The sequence below is a fragment of the Taudactylus pleione genome, unplaced genomic scaffold (assembly GCF_031769625.1).
Source record: "Taudactylus pleione unplaced genomic scaffold, aTauple2 ptg000073l, whole genome shotgun sequence".
Taxonomy (NCBI): Eukaryota; Metazoa; Chordata; class Amphibia; order Anura; family Myobatrachidae; genus Taudactylus; species Taudactylus pleione.
Window position 1 is genome coordinate 2,487,501 of NW_028284475.1, and position 16,783 is coordinate 2,504,283.

General features: G+C 47.0%; 1 protein-coding gene across 1 annotated transcript in view; it reads left to right on the forward strand.

Annotated features, from left to right (window-relative positions):
- Positions 1-16,783, forward strand: part of LOC148532528 (hemicentin-2-like) — a 120,771-nt gene that overhangs the window by 50,183 nt on the left and 53,805 nt on the right. Inside the window, exon 9 of the mRNA XM_088467511.1 lies at positions 223-239. Within this exon, the coding sequence (XP_088323637.1) occupies positions 223-239 (17 nt within the window). The remainder of the gene's footprint in view (positions 1-222; positions 240-16,783) is intronic.

The following is a 16,783-nucleotide window of genomic DNA, read 5'->3' on the forward strand; positions in this document are numbered from 1 at the left end:
CAAAACTGAGTCAGTGAATTGGTTCAGTGTTGAGCTGAGTAAAGGTCTATGGTCTAGCACAGTATTACTATTTATGTATGAAAACAGAGATGGGACACAGAGGGGCGTGAGATAATGGATCACTGTGGTGAGATAATCCATGGATAAATGTAATATTATCGCGTCTGTCTCTACGTATCAGTATATGCTAATTCCATTGTTTTTCTTTTTCATGCTCACCAGCTTCTAGCAGTAAGAATGTGAGTATGAGATCTATGTGGGGATACAGACATACGTTGTAGTGTTTTGTACATCTGGGGATCAGAGAACTGTGTGAATAGGACCAATCCATGTCACTTGCTATGTTATGTACAGTAACTACTGTAGTGAGTAGGGAAGTAATATGGGGGTTTATGGTTCTGGCCCAAGATGCATTTTCTGGGACATCCAACCACTTTTATAACTGTTTATGCTCCATTAACATTACATATGCCCCTAGTAGTAAGTAGTGCAGGTGGTAGTAATATAGTGTCCAGAGACCGCCGTCGGATGGGTGTAATCGGTTGCTTGGCCGCTTCCCATGTGACTTGTTATAACTGTGAAAAGCTGCTCTGTACATGTGCAGAACAGTATTCCTGCTCCGCTCCCAGGCAGTGACGTAGCAATCTGTGACCACCGGCATCACTTCCCAAATCACACCCCTGAATGCCATGCCAACAGCACTCTGCACTCCTGCTCATGGCATGTGCCCCAAAGAGGGGAACTCACTTCTGTGGATTCAGAGATCAGCAGCAGGGGGACTGATCAGTCCTCCCTCACCTACCTTCCATGGTGGTCTGTGTGTGGGGAAGGGGCAATGCCATAGGAGGGGAGTGGGTAATGCAGGTCTGTGCCACTCCTTGGGCATATTTTTTGTTGTAAATATGTTTAGAATTGTGCTTTTATTTAAAGATTTACATTGTTTGGCTCATTTATTTGTTCTTTTAACAAAAAATACTTAGTGTCATGGTGAATAATAAATGTAACAGTGTCATAGCTAGAGCGCTCTATCTGAGCATCACTTACAGCAGCAAGTTTTGTAACCTTTGTAATGTGTTCATCCCTAATTTAGGAGAACTCCCCGGCAACGTATGCTGCGGTGGAGCCTACAGAAACATAAAGGAAGACACTGAGCAGATGACAGTGAGGACCACCTGCCTCGTGCTCTCACACACTGACCGCTCCCTGATGAATTATATATGTATTTCCTCTGTATGTACCCATCTGACGACATGTGCTGGGAATACACCGTCACTCATAACCAGGAGATATAGGAGGGGGAAGTGATGGGGTGATCCGCTCTATAAGTGATGTAAGTCAGGACTGTAATGTGAGCTGCCTTCTCATTCCTCCATCTCCCTTCATGTATAATATGTTACACACAATATTGAAATATAAAATGTACAATTATGATCTATTTATTGTAGTAAGTTTAAAAACATGGTAAATAAAGGTAAAGCCCACATATAACTGCAATTATATTTCTATATAACACAGCAGAAAGAGAGCAAACACAATAAAGGTTGTAGGCAATGTGCGGATATGTCTATACTTTGTATGACTCATTTCTCCTTTTCCTATATACATAATGGAGCAAACCTAGTACTCGCCGGTCTTACAGCTGTGGTTCCCGGGCTGGTTGTAGTGAGCCCTTTATCTATAGGGCTGCTCCCCTGCTCTGCGCCATGTTGCCATCATCACTAGATTTGAGCAATACCCAACCAAAATCTGATTGCGCCTCTCGGTGAAAGCCTGATGATGATGTTGGGTTTGTGATGGATGGGGTCAGGCTATTAGTAGCTGATGTACTATGGTCCACACTACTAGACAAAGAGCTTCTGAGCCGGTGACTGGTGCCTGCACTGTACTAGATGCCGTAATATTTACAAAATACCCTTAAGGTCAGTTTTGTCAGGTTGTCTTTTACCCTCCTGATGAGGACGAGTGGGATGTGTGTAAAGCAGCATTTAATGTATGTTTTTAGTTATTCTACCATTTTCAGGTCTGACGTTGATAGCTTTGTTTAATATAGTGCAATATGTTCCTCCAGCCTATAGATGTCACTGTTGTAATCTATAATACTTCTGTGCTGCAGAATGGGGTTTGTTTATCTCTCCTGTGCATGCCCACTAAATCCTATCCAGATGAAATTCTATCTTATGTATGTGATACATCCTTATAGTATTATGCTGCACACAGATTGGGTAATGTGGCTGACACTGACAGCGTGCCTCTCTACTCTATTGTTACTCCTGGCCGATGCCAGCCGCACAGGTTTTCTTATCTCCTGGAAGAGTGGCGCGTATGCTACCATTGAAGTGCTTGACGTGTTGTGGATCATCCAGCCATATACACAGTTATGTCTATTTTTCAGTTTCTTTTTATACCTGATGTTTATACATACAGGGTCTTATTCAGACAATCACATCCCCAATCGTAAATAAATATGCTAATTGCAAGCTGCGAGACTCTCCTCTTGTACGTGGGTAAGATGTGACAGGATGGCAGCAATACTTTAGGTGATAGGGGGGCCCTTCATGTATGTTCTAGAGTCTGAAGGTACAAAATGCGTGTGTACTGCAGTGACAATTCTGATGGATCATTAGAGAAAAGGGGACTGTATGTGATTTCATGCAAATGGTGAAAACATGCTCATTTATGCAAAGTGACATTTACACCAGGGTCACAGCACTCACCCTTCTCAGCATACTTCCCTACTCACAGACTGGCCCAGAGGCTCCCAACAATCAGGTATTGCTGCCTGCTGTCCCGAAGGATGGGCAAGTCTCCTGCAGCCGGCCTGCACTACACACAGGAGCCCACTTAGCAGGCATGAGTGGTCTGAATTGTCATTCTAGGCCCCTAACTCAGTTTGGGAATGAGCTTGGTGCTGTACAGTGAGGGTAAGGGCCACGATGATGATTAAATAATACCCTGCACCTCTCACCTATGCCATTGCCCCTACTGTGCCGACCTGGCAGCCCAATAATTGGCAAACATGTTTTTCTGGCACTCAGCAAATACATGCTCACACCTGTACTCTGGTAGCGTTTACACTTTGGGATGTGGGGTTTTTGGTTTCTGTAATAAAAGGATTACTACATGCACGGTGTCTTTATTTTCAGATTTTCTTTACAGATGGACTACAGGTGCCAATGGGACCTTAATGTCTGGGCATGTTGGCACTTGTGCCATGCGGGGCAGGCTTGCTGGGACATGCAGTCTGTCCAAATCAATATTAATTATTTAATTACTATTACCCATTTACCAAAAGCCCAGAGAGTGAGCGTACGAGATCTTTGCTTTTAACCCCGGGCTGGTTGTCCCTCGGGAGAAAGGATGTCATATTTAAGGGCCCTGCTCTTCCAAGGGTTTCCAGCATAACGTAATGGCATAGAAACGACACGCTGTGAATCTCTCGGCTATAGCTATGTATACCCCGCGCTGCTTCAGCTTGATGTTGGTTATTGGGAAATAGGGTGAACTCCAATGCCATAAATCTCAAGTATTTAATTAGTTTTCTTTCACAAAATGATGCAATTTTTATATTTAAATGTTTTTAGGGAGACTGTGGGACTGATAGTGTAGGGGGTATACGCACCCACAGTGCTTCTCCCTTCTCCGTATGGCCCCTTCAACATGTCACCCCCAGGCTATTATACAGTGTAAACCCAAGCTGATAGGTAACGTACATTCCCAGCAGCCTAATCAGACAGTGCACAGATATAGTCATTCATCCAGCAGTTATGGCCTATACAGACCTTTCTAGTGTATGTTGCTCCAGGCAGGAAGATGGGGATGACATGTAAACCCATCTGGAGTAACAATCACTGTATCAGAATGTATGGCTGGCTGTGGGGGGCACAGTAGCGCCTGGCACACAATCACTATCAGAATGTATGTATGGCTGGCTGTGAGGGGCACACAATCACTGTATCAGAACGTATGGCTGGCTGTGGGGGGCACACTAGTGCCCAGCACACAATCACTGTATCAGAACGTATGGCTGGCTGTGGGGGGCACACTAGTGCCTAGCACACAATCATTGTATCAGAACGTATGGCTGGCTGTGGGGGGCACACTAGTGCCTAGCACACAATCATTGTATCAGAACGTATGCCTGGCTGTGGGGGCACACTAGTGCTTAGCACACAATCATTGTATCAGAACATATGGCTGGCTGTGAGGGGCACAGTAGCGCCTGGCACACAATCACTGTATCAGAACGTATGGCTGGCTGTGAGGGGCACAGTAGCGCCTGGCACACAATCACTGTATCAGAATGTATGGCTGGCTGTGGGGGGCACAGTAGCGCCTAGCACACAATCATTGTATCAGAACGTATGGCTGGCTGTGGGGGCACACTAGTGCTTAGCACACAATCACTGTATCAGAACGTATGGCTGGCTGTGAGGGGCACAGTAGCGCCTGGCACACAATCACTGTATCAGAACGTATGGCTGGCTGTGAGGGGCACAGTAGCGCCTGGCACACAATCACTGTATCAGAACGTATGGCTGGCTGTGGGGGGCACACTAGTGCCTAGCACACAATCATTGTATCAGAACGTATGGCTGGCTGTGGGGGCACACTAGTGCTTAGCACACAATCATTGTATCAGAACGTATGGCTGGCTGTGAGGGGCACAGTAGCGCCTGGCACACAATCATTGTATCAGAACGTATGGCTGGCTGTGAGGGGCACAGTAGCGCCTGGCACACAATCACTATCAGAACGTATGGCTGGCTGTGGGGGGCACACTAGTGCCTAGCACACAATCATTGTATCAGAACGTATGGCTGGCTGTGGGGGCACACTAGTGCTTAGCACACAATCATTGTATCAGAACGTATGGCTGGCTGTGAGGGGCACAGTAGCGCCTGGCACACAATCACTGTATCAGAACGTATGGCTGGCTGTGGGGGGCACACAATCACTGTATCAGAACGTATGGCTGGCTGTGGGGGCACACTAGTGCCTAGCACACAATCATGGCAGGAAGCCGCCCCAAGCTGGCGGTATGAGTGAGGACATTGATATATTGTAGCTGGTTATATTACCGTCCATGATGTGCATTGTGCTATCATTGGCCTGTAACCTGTTAGGTGCCCTGATCATTATCTGCAGTGTGACTTGGATAATACAATAACAGAGGAGCCGGATGTCTACCATTCAAGCCCATGTGAGTGTGTGATCCAGAACAGCAAGCACCAAAGCCGGCAGTGTACTTGCCTATACGCTGACTGAGCTATGTCACACATTACATCTGGGCTGAGATATTACTCCGTGTCATCAGTCGCCATGGAAGCTCACCTTGTGCCTCATACCATATATCAGACACCTGTACTAGCTCACTGACATCTCTCACAGCATAAGGTAACAGGGCAACTTTCTTCCATCAACCAGACAGGCCCATTATCCAAGGTAGTAACAGAGACCCTGCCAGGGGAGCCACACCGTGACCTCTACCAAAGCAGCTACACGGGCCAATAGCCATCTGAGCCAGCCCCCACCATCCGGCGTCTCCAACCCATGCTCTGTGCAGGTGGAGAGACATTCATCTATGACATGTACAAGGCTGGAGCCACATACAAGGAGGCCTGCTTGCTGATTCAGACGGAGAATCTTGCCATCAACACTGTCCTATGTAACAGGATATTACCCCACTTTAAATATATCCTAAGGGAAAGCATTACACAGGTGGGACACATGGCCAAATAGCCCCAGCCAAGTCAGCACTGAGCTGTAGTCCCTGGAAGATCAGGCGTACAACAAAAATTGTTCCCCACCCCCATCGTGCTGACAGCACTAAGGCTATTCCCACACCTCCTGGTGGTGGATGGAGGTCAGTGTTTGATAAAAAAAAAATATATATATATATATATATATATATTAATGTGAAGGCCTGGGGATGCATAGGCATGCTGGGACTTATAAACATCAACCCATTATCATGTCAGCGGGATGGGGAGCAGCCGCCCAGCTGGCTACATATGTACCCACAAATCATAGATAATAATTTTGAGAAAAATCAACATTGTAATAATTTTCTCTTATGTGTATAGTGAGACGTTAGTGCCAAATCCATTATACTAACTGCTTTGTGATGTTACTGGGGACCCTGGCTCTAGTCCCTATGTAAGTTTACAATGAGGAAGGCCAGTCAGATGCTTGGTGCATAGGGAGAGGAATCAGTAGCAGAAAGAAAGAAGTGATAATACCACTGTATAGGTCATTGGTACGTCCTCATCTCCAATACTGTGTTCAGTTCTGGAGGCCATATCTCCAGAAGGATATTAATACATTAGAGACTACAAAGAAGGGCAACTAAAACGGTGCAAGGTCTACACCACAAAACGTACCAGGAAAGACTAAGAGATCCTAATATGTATAGTTTGGAGCAGAGAAGGGAAAGGGGGGACATGATAGAAACGTTCAAAGAAAGAGAAATGTCTCCTTTACCTTGTTAAACCCCTTTATATATATTTGAATAAGTATTAGAACAAGAGGACATGTTCTGGGACTGGAGGGTGGTAGGTTCAGGGGAAATTCAAGGACAAATGACATCACAGAAAGGGTAGTGGGCAAGTGGAATAGCCTCCCATCAGAGGTGGTAGAGGCTAAGACAGTAGAGCAATTTTCACATGCATGGGATAGACATAAGGATATCCTTCAGAAGAAGTAAGGATCAATAAGGGTTGAGGTAATAATATGTTTAAGAATGCGGCAGACGGAGACATTGACAGCAGATAAGAACCACTTGGCCCTTCTAAAGTCTATCACCATTAGTGCAGCCGGCTATTACTGCACGGAGCTATACGGCTCTTATGTAGAGCGTAGCACTTTTTAATAACCCTAGAAAATGATGCGTAATGTAGTTACTGGGTACACACTATACAGATATATCTGCAGATGATGGTTGTTCATACACACTGACCGGCCGTCTTCTGTGCCTGGCTGCAGGCCCCTGAAGCGTGTCCCTCACCCCCCCCCCCCTGCTGCCGCTATGTGTGTGTACGGATGGTCTGTCCATCAGCGGTGCAGCACAGCCAATGCAATATATGTCTGAACGACGACATTCACAGACATATAGCGGGTACACACTGGCCAACGGGCAGCAGATAGATATATTGGCTGATCAAATACCTGTGCGTACCCAGCATTAGGCTACAATGGCTACAGCATCTGTAATGTCTAATATACAACATATACACTGAGAAAAATCTCCTTAGCACTATATAACCTGAAATAGCTCAATTACCCCAGTGCAATGGCCAACATACAGAAAGATCACCTTGGGATTAGATCCCCAAACCACATCACCAGAGAGGACTTAGTCTGTATGGTGCTATTTCAGGTTATATAGTGCTAAATCCTCTCTGGTGATGTGGTTTGGGGATCTAATCCCAAGGTGATCTAGTTTTGCTATATATTGGCCATTGCACTGGGGTGATTGATAACATTTACACAAATCCTTTCATCACTATAGGACCTGAGATAGCTCTGTCTGTATGGTGCCAGGTCACAATGGGATTAGAACCCCAGACTCCACCACACTACTCAAAAAAAAAAAATTGTAATAAACTAAATGCTGAAACCGAGCCCGTGCTTCCTCTTGCTGACCTCCCTACTGGTAATGCTGGGAGATGTCCTGTCTCGTAGCTAGGTGCCTCTATGGGCACCAGGAGGTCTATGAGCCATTCATCATCCAGCCACATACTACATTTATCCACATACAGCGTGCAGGAGGTTACAGCAGAGTTTCCAAAACTGCCATTACAGTCCAGGTATTAAGGATAGCTTGAGTGCAGGTGACTGAAATATTACATCAGTCAATTTGATTTAACCATCTGGACTGTAATAGCAGAGTTTGAGAAACTCTGTGCTGAAGGGAAGGCCTTCAGGAGATTTGAACCAGGGGTTCCGCCAACATTGCCAGGAGTGACATCAGTGTCTAAGCCACACGGGGTTCAGTCAGACAGGCAGATATTTCCCACTTTTATCACTTAGATTAGTGCAAAATCCATAATACTAAATGGAAACCTACACGGGGACTAGAACCATGGTCACCACCAACATCACCATTAGAGCAGCAGGGTATTAGTGCACTGAGATATACAGCTCTTACTTAGAGCTCTGCACTTTTTACTGTAATTAATCAGCCATGTGCACCATTTAAGGCACTGAAAGGAAGCAAGACTGGGGACTTTTCCCATGATCAACCCAATGAGGCACCTGGCTACATGAATTTACCCTGTCAGTGGGAGCCTGCTCCTGGTTTATGCAAGCGGGGAGACTGAACCCCATACTTTATTTTAGCACCTTGCTGGATGATTAAAGCCCATCATGGTCTTGTTTTGTTGTATAATGGTTATTGCACTGGGGTGATTCATGGCATTGAGAAAAATCTCATCACTATAAGAAATGAGATAGCTCAGTCTATATGTCAGCAGGATCGCTATGGTGGTAGAGTTGGGGGTTCGAATCCCATCATGGTCTTGTTTTGTTGTATATTGCCCATTGCACTGAGGTAATTCATGGCATTGAGAAAAATCTCACTATAAAAGCTTAGGTGGCTCAGTCTGTATGGTGGCAGCTTCTCTATGGTGCTGGAGAGGGGGGTTCTAATCCCATGGTGGTCTTGTTTTGTTGTATATTGCCCATTGCACTGAGGTGATTGATAACATCGAGAAAAATCTTCTCATCACTATAAGACCTGAGATGGCTCAGTTGGTTGGCAGGAGTTCTAATCCCATGGTGAACTTGTATGGGGCAGTTTGTTACTTTTTATGGTACTCCAAAATAAAACTTTAAAAAAACCGAGCCCGGGCTTCCTATCGCTGACCTCCCTACTGGCAATGCTGGCGGATGCCCTGTCTCAGAGCTCCTGGTGGGGGATGCTCCTTGCAAGCTCTGATTGTGTTTTATACACATCAGAGCTGCTGGGAGCATCCTCCACCGATGTGCCCATAGAGGCACCTAGCTACATGAGCCATTCATCATCCAGACACATACTACATTCATACACATACTGCATTCATCCACATTCAGCATGCAGACATACAAGGGGCTAAAGCAGAGTTTCCAAAACTCGGCCATTAGAGTCCAGGTTTTAAGGATAGCCATGCGTGAGCGCATGTGACTGAAATATTACATCAGTCAATTTGATTTAACCATCTGGACTGCAACAGCAGAGTTTGGGAAACTCTGTGCTAAATGGAAGGCCTTCAGGAGATTTGAACCTGGGGTTCCACCAACATTGCCAGTAGTGAGATCAGCGTCTAACCCACTAAGCCACACAGGCTTCGTTCATATAGTGAGATATTTCTTCGTTTTATCAATGAGCCTAGTGCAAAATCTACAATACTAAATATAAATTTGCACAGAGATTAGAACCGGGGTGTTCACTAACATCACCATTAGTGCAGCAGGGTATTAGTGCACTGAGCTATCCGGCTTTTACATAGTGTGTAACACTTTTTAATGCCCTTCATCAGCAATGTGCACCATTTAAGGCACTGAAAGGAAGCCAGACTGGGGACTGATGGTGATTGATAACATTGAGAAAAATCTTCTCCTCACTATAAGACCTGAGATGGCTCAGTCTGTATGGGGGCAGCTCCTCTATGGTCCTGGAGTCAGGGGTTCTAATCCCATGGTGGTCTTGTTTTGTTGTTTATTGCCCATTGCACTGGGGTGATTGATAACATTGAGAAAAATCTCCTAATTGTTATAAGACCTGAGGTGGCTCTGTTGGATGGCAGGTCCTCTATGGTGCTGGAGTCGGGGGTTCTAATCCCATGGTGAACTTGTATGGGGCAGTTTGTTACTTTTTATGGTACTCCAAAATAAAACTTTAAAAAAACCGAGCCCGGGCTTCCTATCGCTGACCTCCCTACTGGCAATGCTGGCGGATGCCCTGTCTCAGAGCTCCTGGTGGGGGATGCTCCTTGCAAGCTCTGATTGTGTTTTATACACATCAGAGCTGCTGGGAGCATCCTCCACCGATGTGCCCATAGAGGCACCTAGCTACATGAGCCATTCATCATCCAGACACATACTACATTCATACACATACTGCATTCATCCACATTCAGCATGCAGACATACAAGGGGCTAAAGCAGAGTTTCCAAAACTCGGCCATTAGAGTCCAGGTTTTAAGGATAGCCATGCGTGAGCGCATGTGACTGAAATATTACATCAGTCAATTTGATTTAACCATCTGGACTGCAACAGCAGAGTTTGGGAAACTCTGTGCTAAATGGAAGGCCTTCAGGAGATTTGAACCTGGGGTTCCACCAACATTGCCAGTAGTGAGATCAGCGTCTAACCCACTAAGCCACACAGGCTTCGTTCATATAGTGAGATATTTCTTCGTTTTATCAATGAGCCTAGTGCAAAATCTACAATACTAAATATAAATTTGGACAGAGATTAGAACCGGGGTGTTCACTAACATCACCATTAGTGCAGCAGGGTATTAGTGCACTGAGCTATCCGGCTTTTACATAGTGTGTAACACTTTTTAATGCCCTTCATCAGCAATGTGCACCATTTAAGGCACTGAAAGGAAGCCAGACTGGGGACTGATGGTGATTGATAACATTGAGAAAAATCTTCTCCTCACTATAAGACCTGAGATGGCTCAGTCTGTATGGGGGCAGCTCCTCTATGGTCCTGGAGTCAGGGGTTCTAATCCCATGGTGGTCTTGTTTTGTTGTTTATTGCCCATTGCACTGGGGTGATTGATAACATTGAGAAAAATCTCCTAATTGTTATAAGACCTGAGGTGGCTCTGTTGGATGGCAGGTCCTCTATGGTGCTGGAGTCGGGGGTTCTAATCCCATGGTGAACTTGTATGGGGCAGTTTGTTACTTTTTATGGTACTCCAAAATAAAACTTTAAAAAAACCGAGCCCGGGCTTCCTATCGCTGACCTCCCTACTGGCAATGCTGGCGGATGCCCTGTCTCAGAGCTCCTGGTGGGGGATGCTCCTTGCAAGCTCTGATTGTGTTTTATACACATCAGAGCTGCTGGGAGCATCCTCCACCGATGTGCCCCTAGAGGCACCTAGCTACATGAGCCATTCATCATCCAGACACATACTACATTCATACACATGCCGCATTCATCCACATACAGCATGCAGACATACAGGGGGCTAAAGCAGAGTTTCCGAAACTCTACCATTAGAGTCCAGGTTTTAAGGATAGCCATGCATGAGCGCATGTGACTGAAATATTACATCAGTCAATTTGATTTAACCATCTGGACTGTAATAGCAGAGTTTGGGAAACTCTGTGCTAAAGGGAAGGCCTTCAGGAGATTTGAACCGGGGGTTCCACCAACATTGCCGGTAGTGAGATCAGCGTCTAACCCACTAAGCCACACGGGCTTCAGTCACATAGGCTGATATTTTTCCCTTTCATCACTTAGGTTAGTGCAAAATCCATAATACTAAATGGAAGCCTACATAGGGACTAGAACCAGGGTCCGAGCTAACATCACCATGACTGCAGCAGGGTATTAGTGCACTGAGCTATCTCGCTCTGGATAGCAAAGAGAAAAATCTACTCACCACTATAGAACCTCAGTCTTTATGTTGGCAGGTTCTCTGTGTTAATGGGGTTTGTGGTTTAATTCACATGGTGAGCTTGGTTTGCCATGAACAGCAAAACCAGAAGCTCAGTGCACTAATACCCTGCTGCACTAATGGTGATGTTAGTGGAGACCCTGGTTCTAGTCCCCATGTAGGTTTCCATTTAGTATTGTGGATTTTGTAGTCTCGTTTATTAAACTAAAGCTGGGCACCCACTATACAATTTTCTGTCAGAAATCTGTCTGGTTGGAAGGAAAACCTGGTAATGTATGGGAGCAAATGACAGTCCATCACATGGTTTTAAACCCTGGAAAACGGATAAAAAATAAAAAATTGGTTAAATTTGTGTGTTTTTACCAATTTGTCTGAACGACCATTTTTGGCTATTTTCCAGTGTTTGTGAGCAAATGTTTCCAGGTGGGGGCAGAGTCTCCCAGCTGGGGGCAAACTCTAACAGTGTCATCCACCTGCCTGAAGCAACATTCGGTGTATTCGAAAGTATGCCTGGCTGTGGGTGTAAGCCCCGAGCTGGAGGTATGAGTGAGGACATTGCACATCATGGCCAGTAATGTAACCAGCTACAATATCATTGTGCTATCATGGGCCTGTAGCCTGTTATTGTATTGTACAAGTCAGATCATTATTACATTTTATTTATAGGGTGCCATAAGTGTTCCACAGTACCGCACATGGGATAGACAGACAGTACACTATAGTGACCAGGTAACAATCAGCACTACAATTCCCAATACAGAGTAAAGCTATGAATGGAAGGGGGGCGAGGGGCACATTTTGTAGAGATGTGCACGGATTCCCTTATTTTAGTTTTGGCAAAACCACCCTCAACTGTTTTGGTTTGGATAAAGATTTCTTTAGAGTTGATGAGATAAAAACCAGATAAAACCATGTAATTAGCACCTGTAAACATGCAAAGCCCAGTTCCGTTTTATAGATCCAAGCTCCGAACTTATAGGAAGACCCGAGCCGGAACCCCTAAAGGATCCGAGCCTAACTAGTTGAATAATAACTTTGCTCTTTGCTCCTCAGAGTAGGGTGTTTAGACCTAAACACATCAGATACTAAAGTGTATTGTGCATTTAAAATCAGTATCATCAATCCCATCAGATGCAGCTGATCTATGTGTTTATAGCATAGCAGCAATTACATTGCATAGGTAAATGAATAATAATTGTTGCTGTTATTTGTTTTAAACTTGTACTATGTTTTATAAATGAAAGGGAATGAGAGTGGTATACTGACCTCACTATGCACAGATGTGATTAGCACCTTCTGCTGTGGGTGGAGGGCTGTCTGTAAGGGGGTGGGGGTAAATCAGGTGCACACATGTTTGTAGCCTTATATATTCAGTTCAGAGTAGGCTGCTAGGCTGACTAGTATCTGATTTTAAATGCTCAATACACTTCAATCTCAGCGTTGTACCGAAGGAAACCATACCGGAAGCTAACACAGATGGACTACACCAGCTACACAGTGAGTCAACAAAATCATCAAAACTAACTCCTGCACACTCCACACTGATCTCCCTGGTTTGGACACTGCATAACCTGCACACTCCACACTGATCTCCCTGGTTTGGACAGTGCATAACCTGCACCCTCCACACTGATCTCCCTGGTTTGGACACTGCATAACCTGCACACTCCACACTGATCTCCCTGGTTTGGACACTGCATAACCTGCACACTCCACACTGATCTCCCTGGTTTGGACAGTGCATAACCTGCACACTCCACACTGATCTCCCTGGTTTGGACAGTGCATAACCTGCACACTCCACACTGATCTCCCTGGTTTGGACAGTGCATAACCTGCACACTCCACACTGATCTCCCTGGTTTGGACACTGCATAACCTGCACCCTCCACACTGATCTCCCTGGTTTGGACACTGCATAACCTGCACCCTCCACACTGATCTCCCTGGTTTGGACACTGCATAACCTGCACACTCCACACTGATCTCCCTGGTTTGGACACTGCATAACCTGCACCCTCCACACTGATCTCCCTGGTTTGGACACTGCATAACCTGCACACTCCACACTGATCTCCCTGGTTTGGACACTGCATAACCTGCACACTCCACACTGATCTCCCTGGTTTGGACACTGCATAACCTGCACACTCCACACTGATCTCCCTGGTTTGGACACTGCATAACCTGCACACTCCACACTGATCTCCCTGGTTTGGACACTGCATAACCTGCACACTCCACACTGATCTCCCTGGTTTGGACACTGCATAACCTGCACACTCCACACTGATCTCCCTGGTTTGGACACTGCATAACCTGCACACTCCACACTGATCTCCCTGGTTTGGACACTGCATAACCTGCACACTCCACACTGATCTCCCTGGTTTGGACACTGCAAAACTTTTCTCCTCAGCTTCTAGCATTTGAAACGTCAGTATCTGAGAAACCTCTGAAGGCACATCCCAAACAATGTCATTTTGCTTTGTCTGATTGCCCTGTCTACATTTACTTCTTACCAGTTATTATTTAGTTTACTACTCTTCATTTCACTATTATTCCTTCAGCCTGTGCCGGTATGTAACGATATGACATACTAGCACTTCAAGCACTAAACTTTTTTCCTTCAAGTTTTCAGCCCCCATGGCAGTGAAACGGCTCACAGTCAATGGCATTAGCAGTACTAATAATGAGTGAGTGACTCCTTATAGTATGCTGGCCGGTCAGTCACTGCGAGCCTTAATGAAAGAGGTTGCCTCTCGGGGCTGCCATCACCAGCACTGTCCAGGCCCCTTGATTACCTCCGTGCAGCTTTGCACATAGATAGGAGCTGTCCGGTGTGTCTCTATCTCTGCCCCTGCAGCTCCTCCACCTCATGTCCCAGAAATGTACCCACCTAGGGGACCCTGAGGATGGCAGCCGGAGGACTGTGATTGGGAGTAGCCACAGCAGGAGGAGGAAAAAGGTGAATTTTATATATGTATATCCCAGGCCTATCATTTACTGTGCACATACAGTCCCCCCTCCCTGTGCCTATGTCTGCACTGTCTCCCCTCCCTCACTGTCCTCCCGTGTATATGCAGTCCTTCCTCCCTGCCCCCCCCCCCGTGTATATGCAGTCCTTCCTCCCTGCCCCCCCCGTGTTTATGCAGTCCTTCCTCCCTGCCCCCCCCCGTGTTTATGCAGTCCTTCCTCCCTGCCCCCCCGTGTATATGCAGTCCTTCCTCCCTGCCCCCCCCGTGTATATGCAGTCCTTCCTCCCTGCCCCCCCCCGTGTATATGCAGTCCTTCCTCCCTGCCCCCCCCCCCCTGTGTATATGCAGTCCTTCCTCCCTGCCCCCCCCCCCTGTGTATATGCAGTCCTTCCTCCCTGCCCCCCACCCCCTGTGTATATGCAGTCCTTCCTCCCTGCCCCCCACCCCCTGTGTATATGCAGTCCTTCCTCCCTGCCACCCCCCCTGTGTATATGCAGTCCTTCCTCCCTGCCACCCCCCCTGTGTATATGCAGTCCTTCCTCCCTGCCCCCCCCTGTGTATATGCAGTCCTTCCTCCCTGCCCCCCCCCCCTGTGTATATGCAGTCCTTCCTCCCTGCCCCCCCCCTGTGTATATGCAGTCCTTCCTCCCTGCCCCCCCCCCTGTGTATATGCAGTCCTTCCTCCCTGCCCCCCCCTGTGTATATGCAGTCCTTCCTCCCTGCCCCCCCCCCTGTGTATATGCAGTCCTTCCTCCCTGCCCCCCCCCTGTGTATATGCAGTCCTTCCTCCTTCCTCCCTGCCGCCCCCCCTGTGTATATGCCGTCCTTCCTCCCTGCCGCCCCCCTGTGTATATGCCGTCCTTCCTCCCTGCCGCCCCCCTGTGTATATGCAGTCCTTCCTCCCTGCCGCCGCCCCTGTGTATATACTGCCCACCACCCCCATGTGTATATGCTGTACTCCCTCCCTGTCCTCCGCCCTCCCCCTCTCGGTGTATATACTGACCTCCCTCTCTGTCCCCCTGTGTGCGCTGACCTCCCTCACTGTAAATCAGGGTTGACAAATCCCAGGGGGCCAGGTCGACATGGTGACCAGATTATCCGGGGTGGGAGGAAGCAGATCCTCATCGTGGGCTTGACTCTACAGCAGCCGCCATTTTTATGTAGAGTGAATGAAGTGAAAGTCACCGATAGGTGCTAACTCACCGTTCTCCTACTCAAGCTGTATAGGGCTCTCCAGTAAGAGTCTGTGTGGCCTGGGGCTTCAGCGGGCGTACCGTGCAGTAACATGGGCGCGCGGGGGTTTGTTTGCCTGGTGTGGGCGCAGGGGTGGTTAGTCCAGGGGTAGTACTTTGTGACACCCTTTTTCTTTCATGTTAATGTGGCCTGTTATTACTGGGGGTGGGGGGAGGAGCGCTGAAGCTGTGCACAGCTAGGTGAGGAGGCCCACCATTTTACTTCAGAGTTCAGATATACTACTGCAGCCATTTTGTTGACTATAGTGTGTGTAGCCGCAGCAGCTGAGTAGCACACAGAGAAGTGCTCCTCACTTATAAATGAAAGGGAATGAGAGTGGTATACTGACCTCACTATGCACAGATGTGATTAGCACCACCTGCTGTGGGTGGAGGGCTGTCTGTAAGGGGGTGGGGGTAAATCAGGTGCACATGTTTGTAGCCTTATATATTCAGTTCAGAGTAGGCTGCTAAGCTGTTTAGTATCTAAAGTGTATTGAGCATTTAAAATCAATCTCAGCATTGTACCGAAGGAAACCATACTGGAAGCCAACACAGACTGACTACACTCCAGCTACACAGTGAGTCATCAAAACTAACTCCTGCACACTCCACACTGATCTCCCTGGTTTGGACACTGCATAACCTGCACACTCCACACTGATCTCCTTTGTTTGGACACTGCATAACCTGCACACTCCACACTGATCGCCCTGGTTTGGACACTGCATAACCTGCACACTCCACACTGATCGCCCTGGTTTGGACACTGCATAACCTGCACACTCCACACTGATCTCCTTTGTTTGGACACTGCGTAACCTGCACACTCCACACTGATCGCCCTGGTTTGGACACTGCATAACCTGCACACTCCACACTGATCGCCCTGGTTTGGACACTGCATAACCTGCACACTCCACAGATTATCCAGGGTGGGAGGAAGCAGATCCTCTTCATG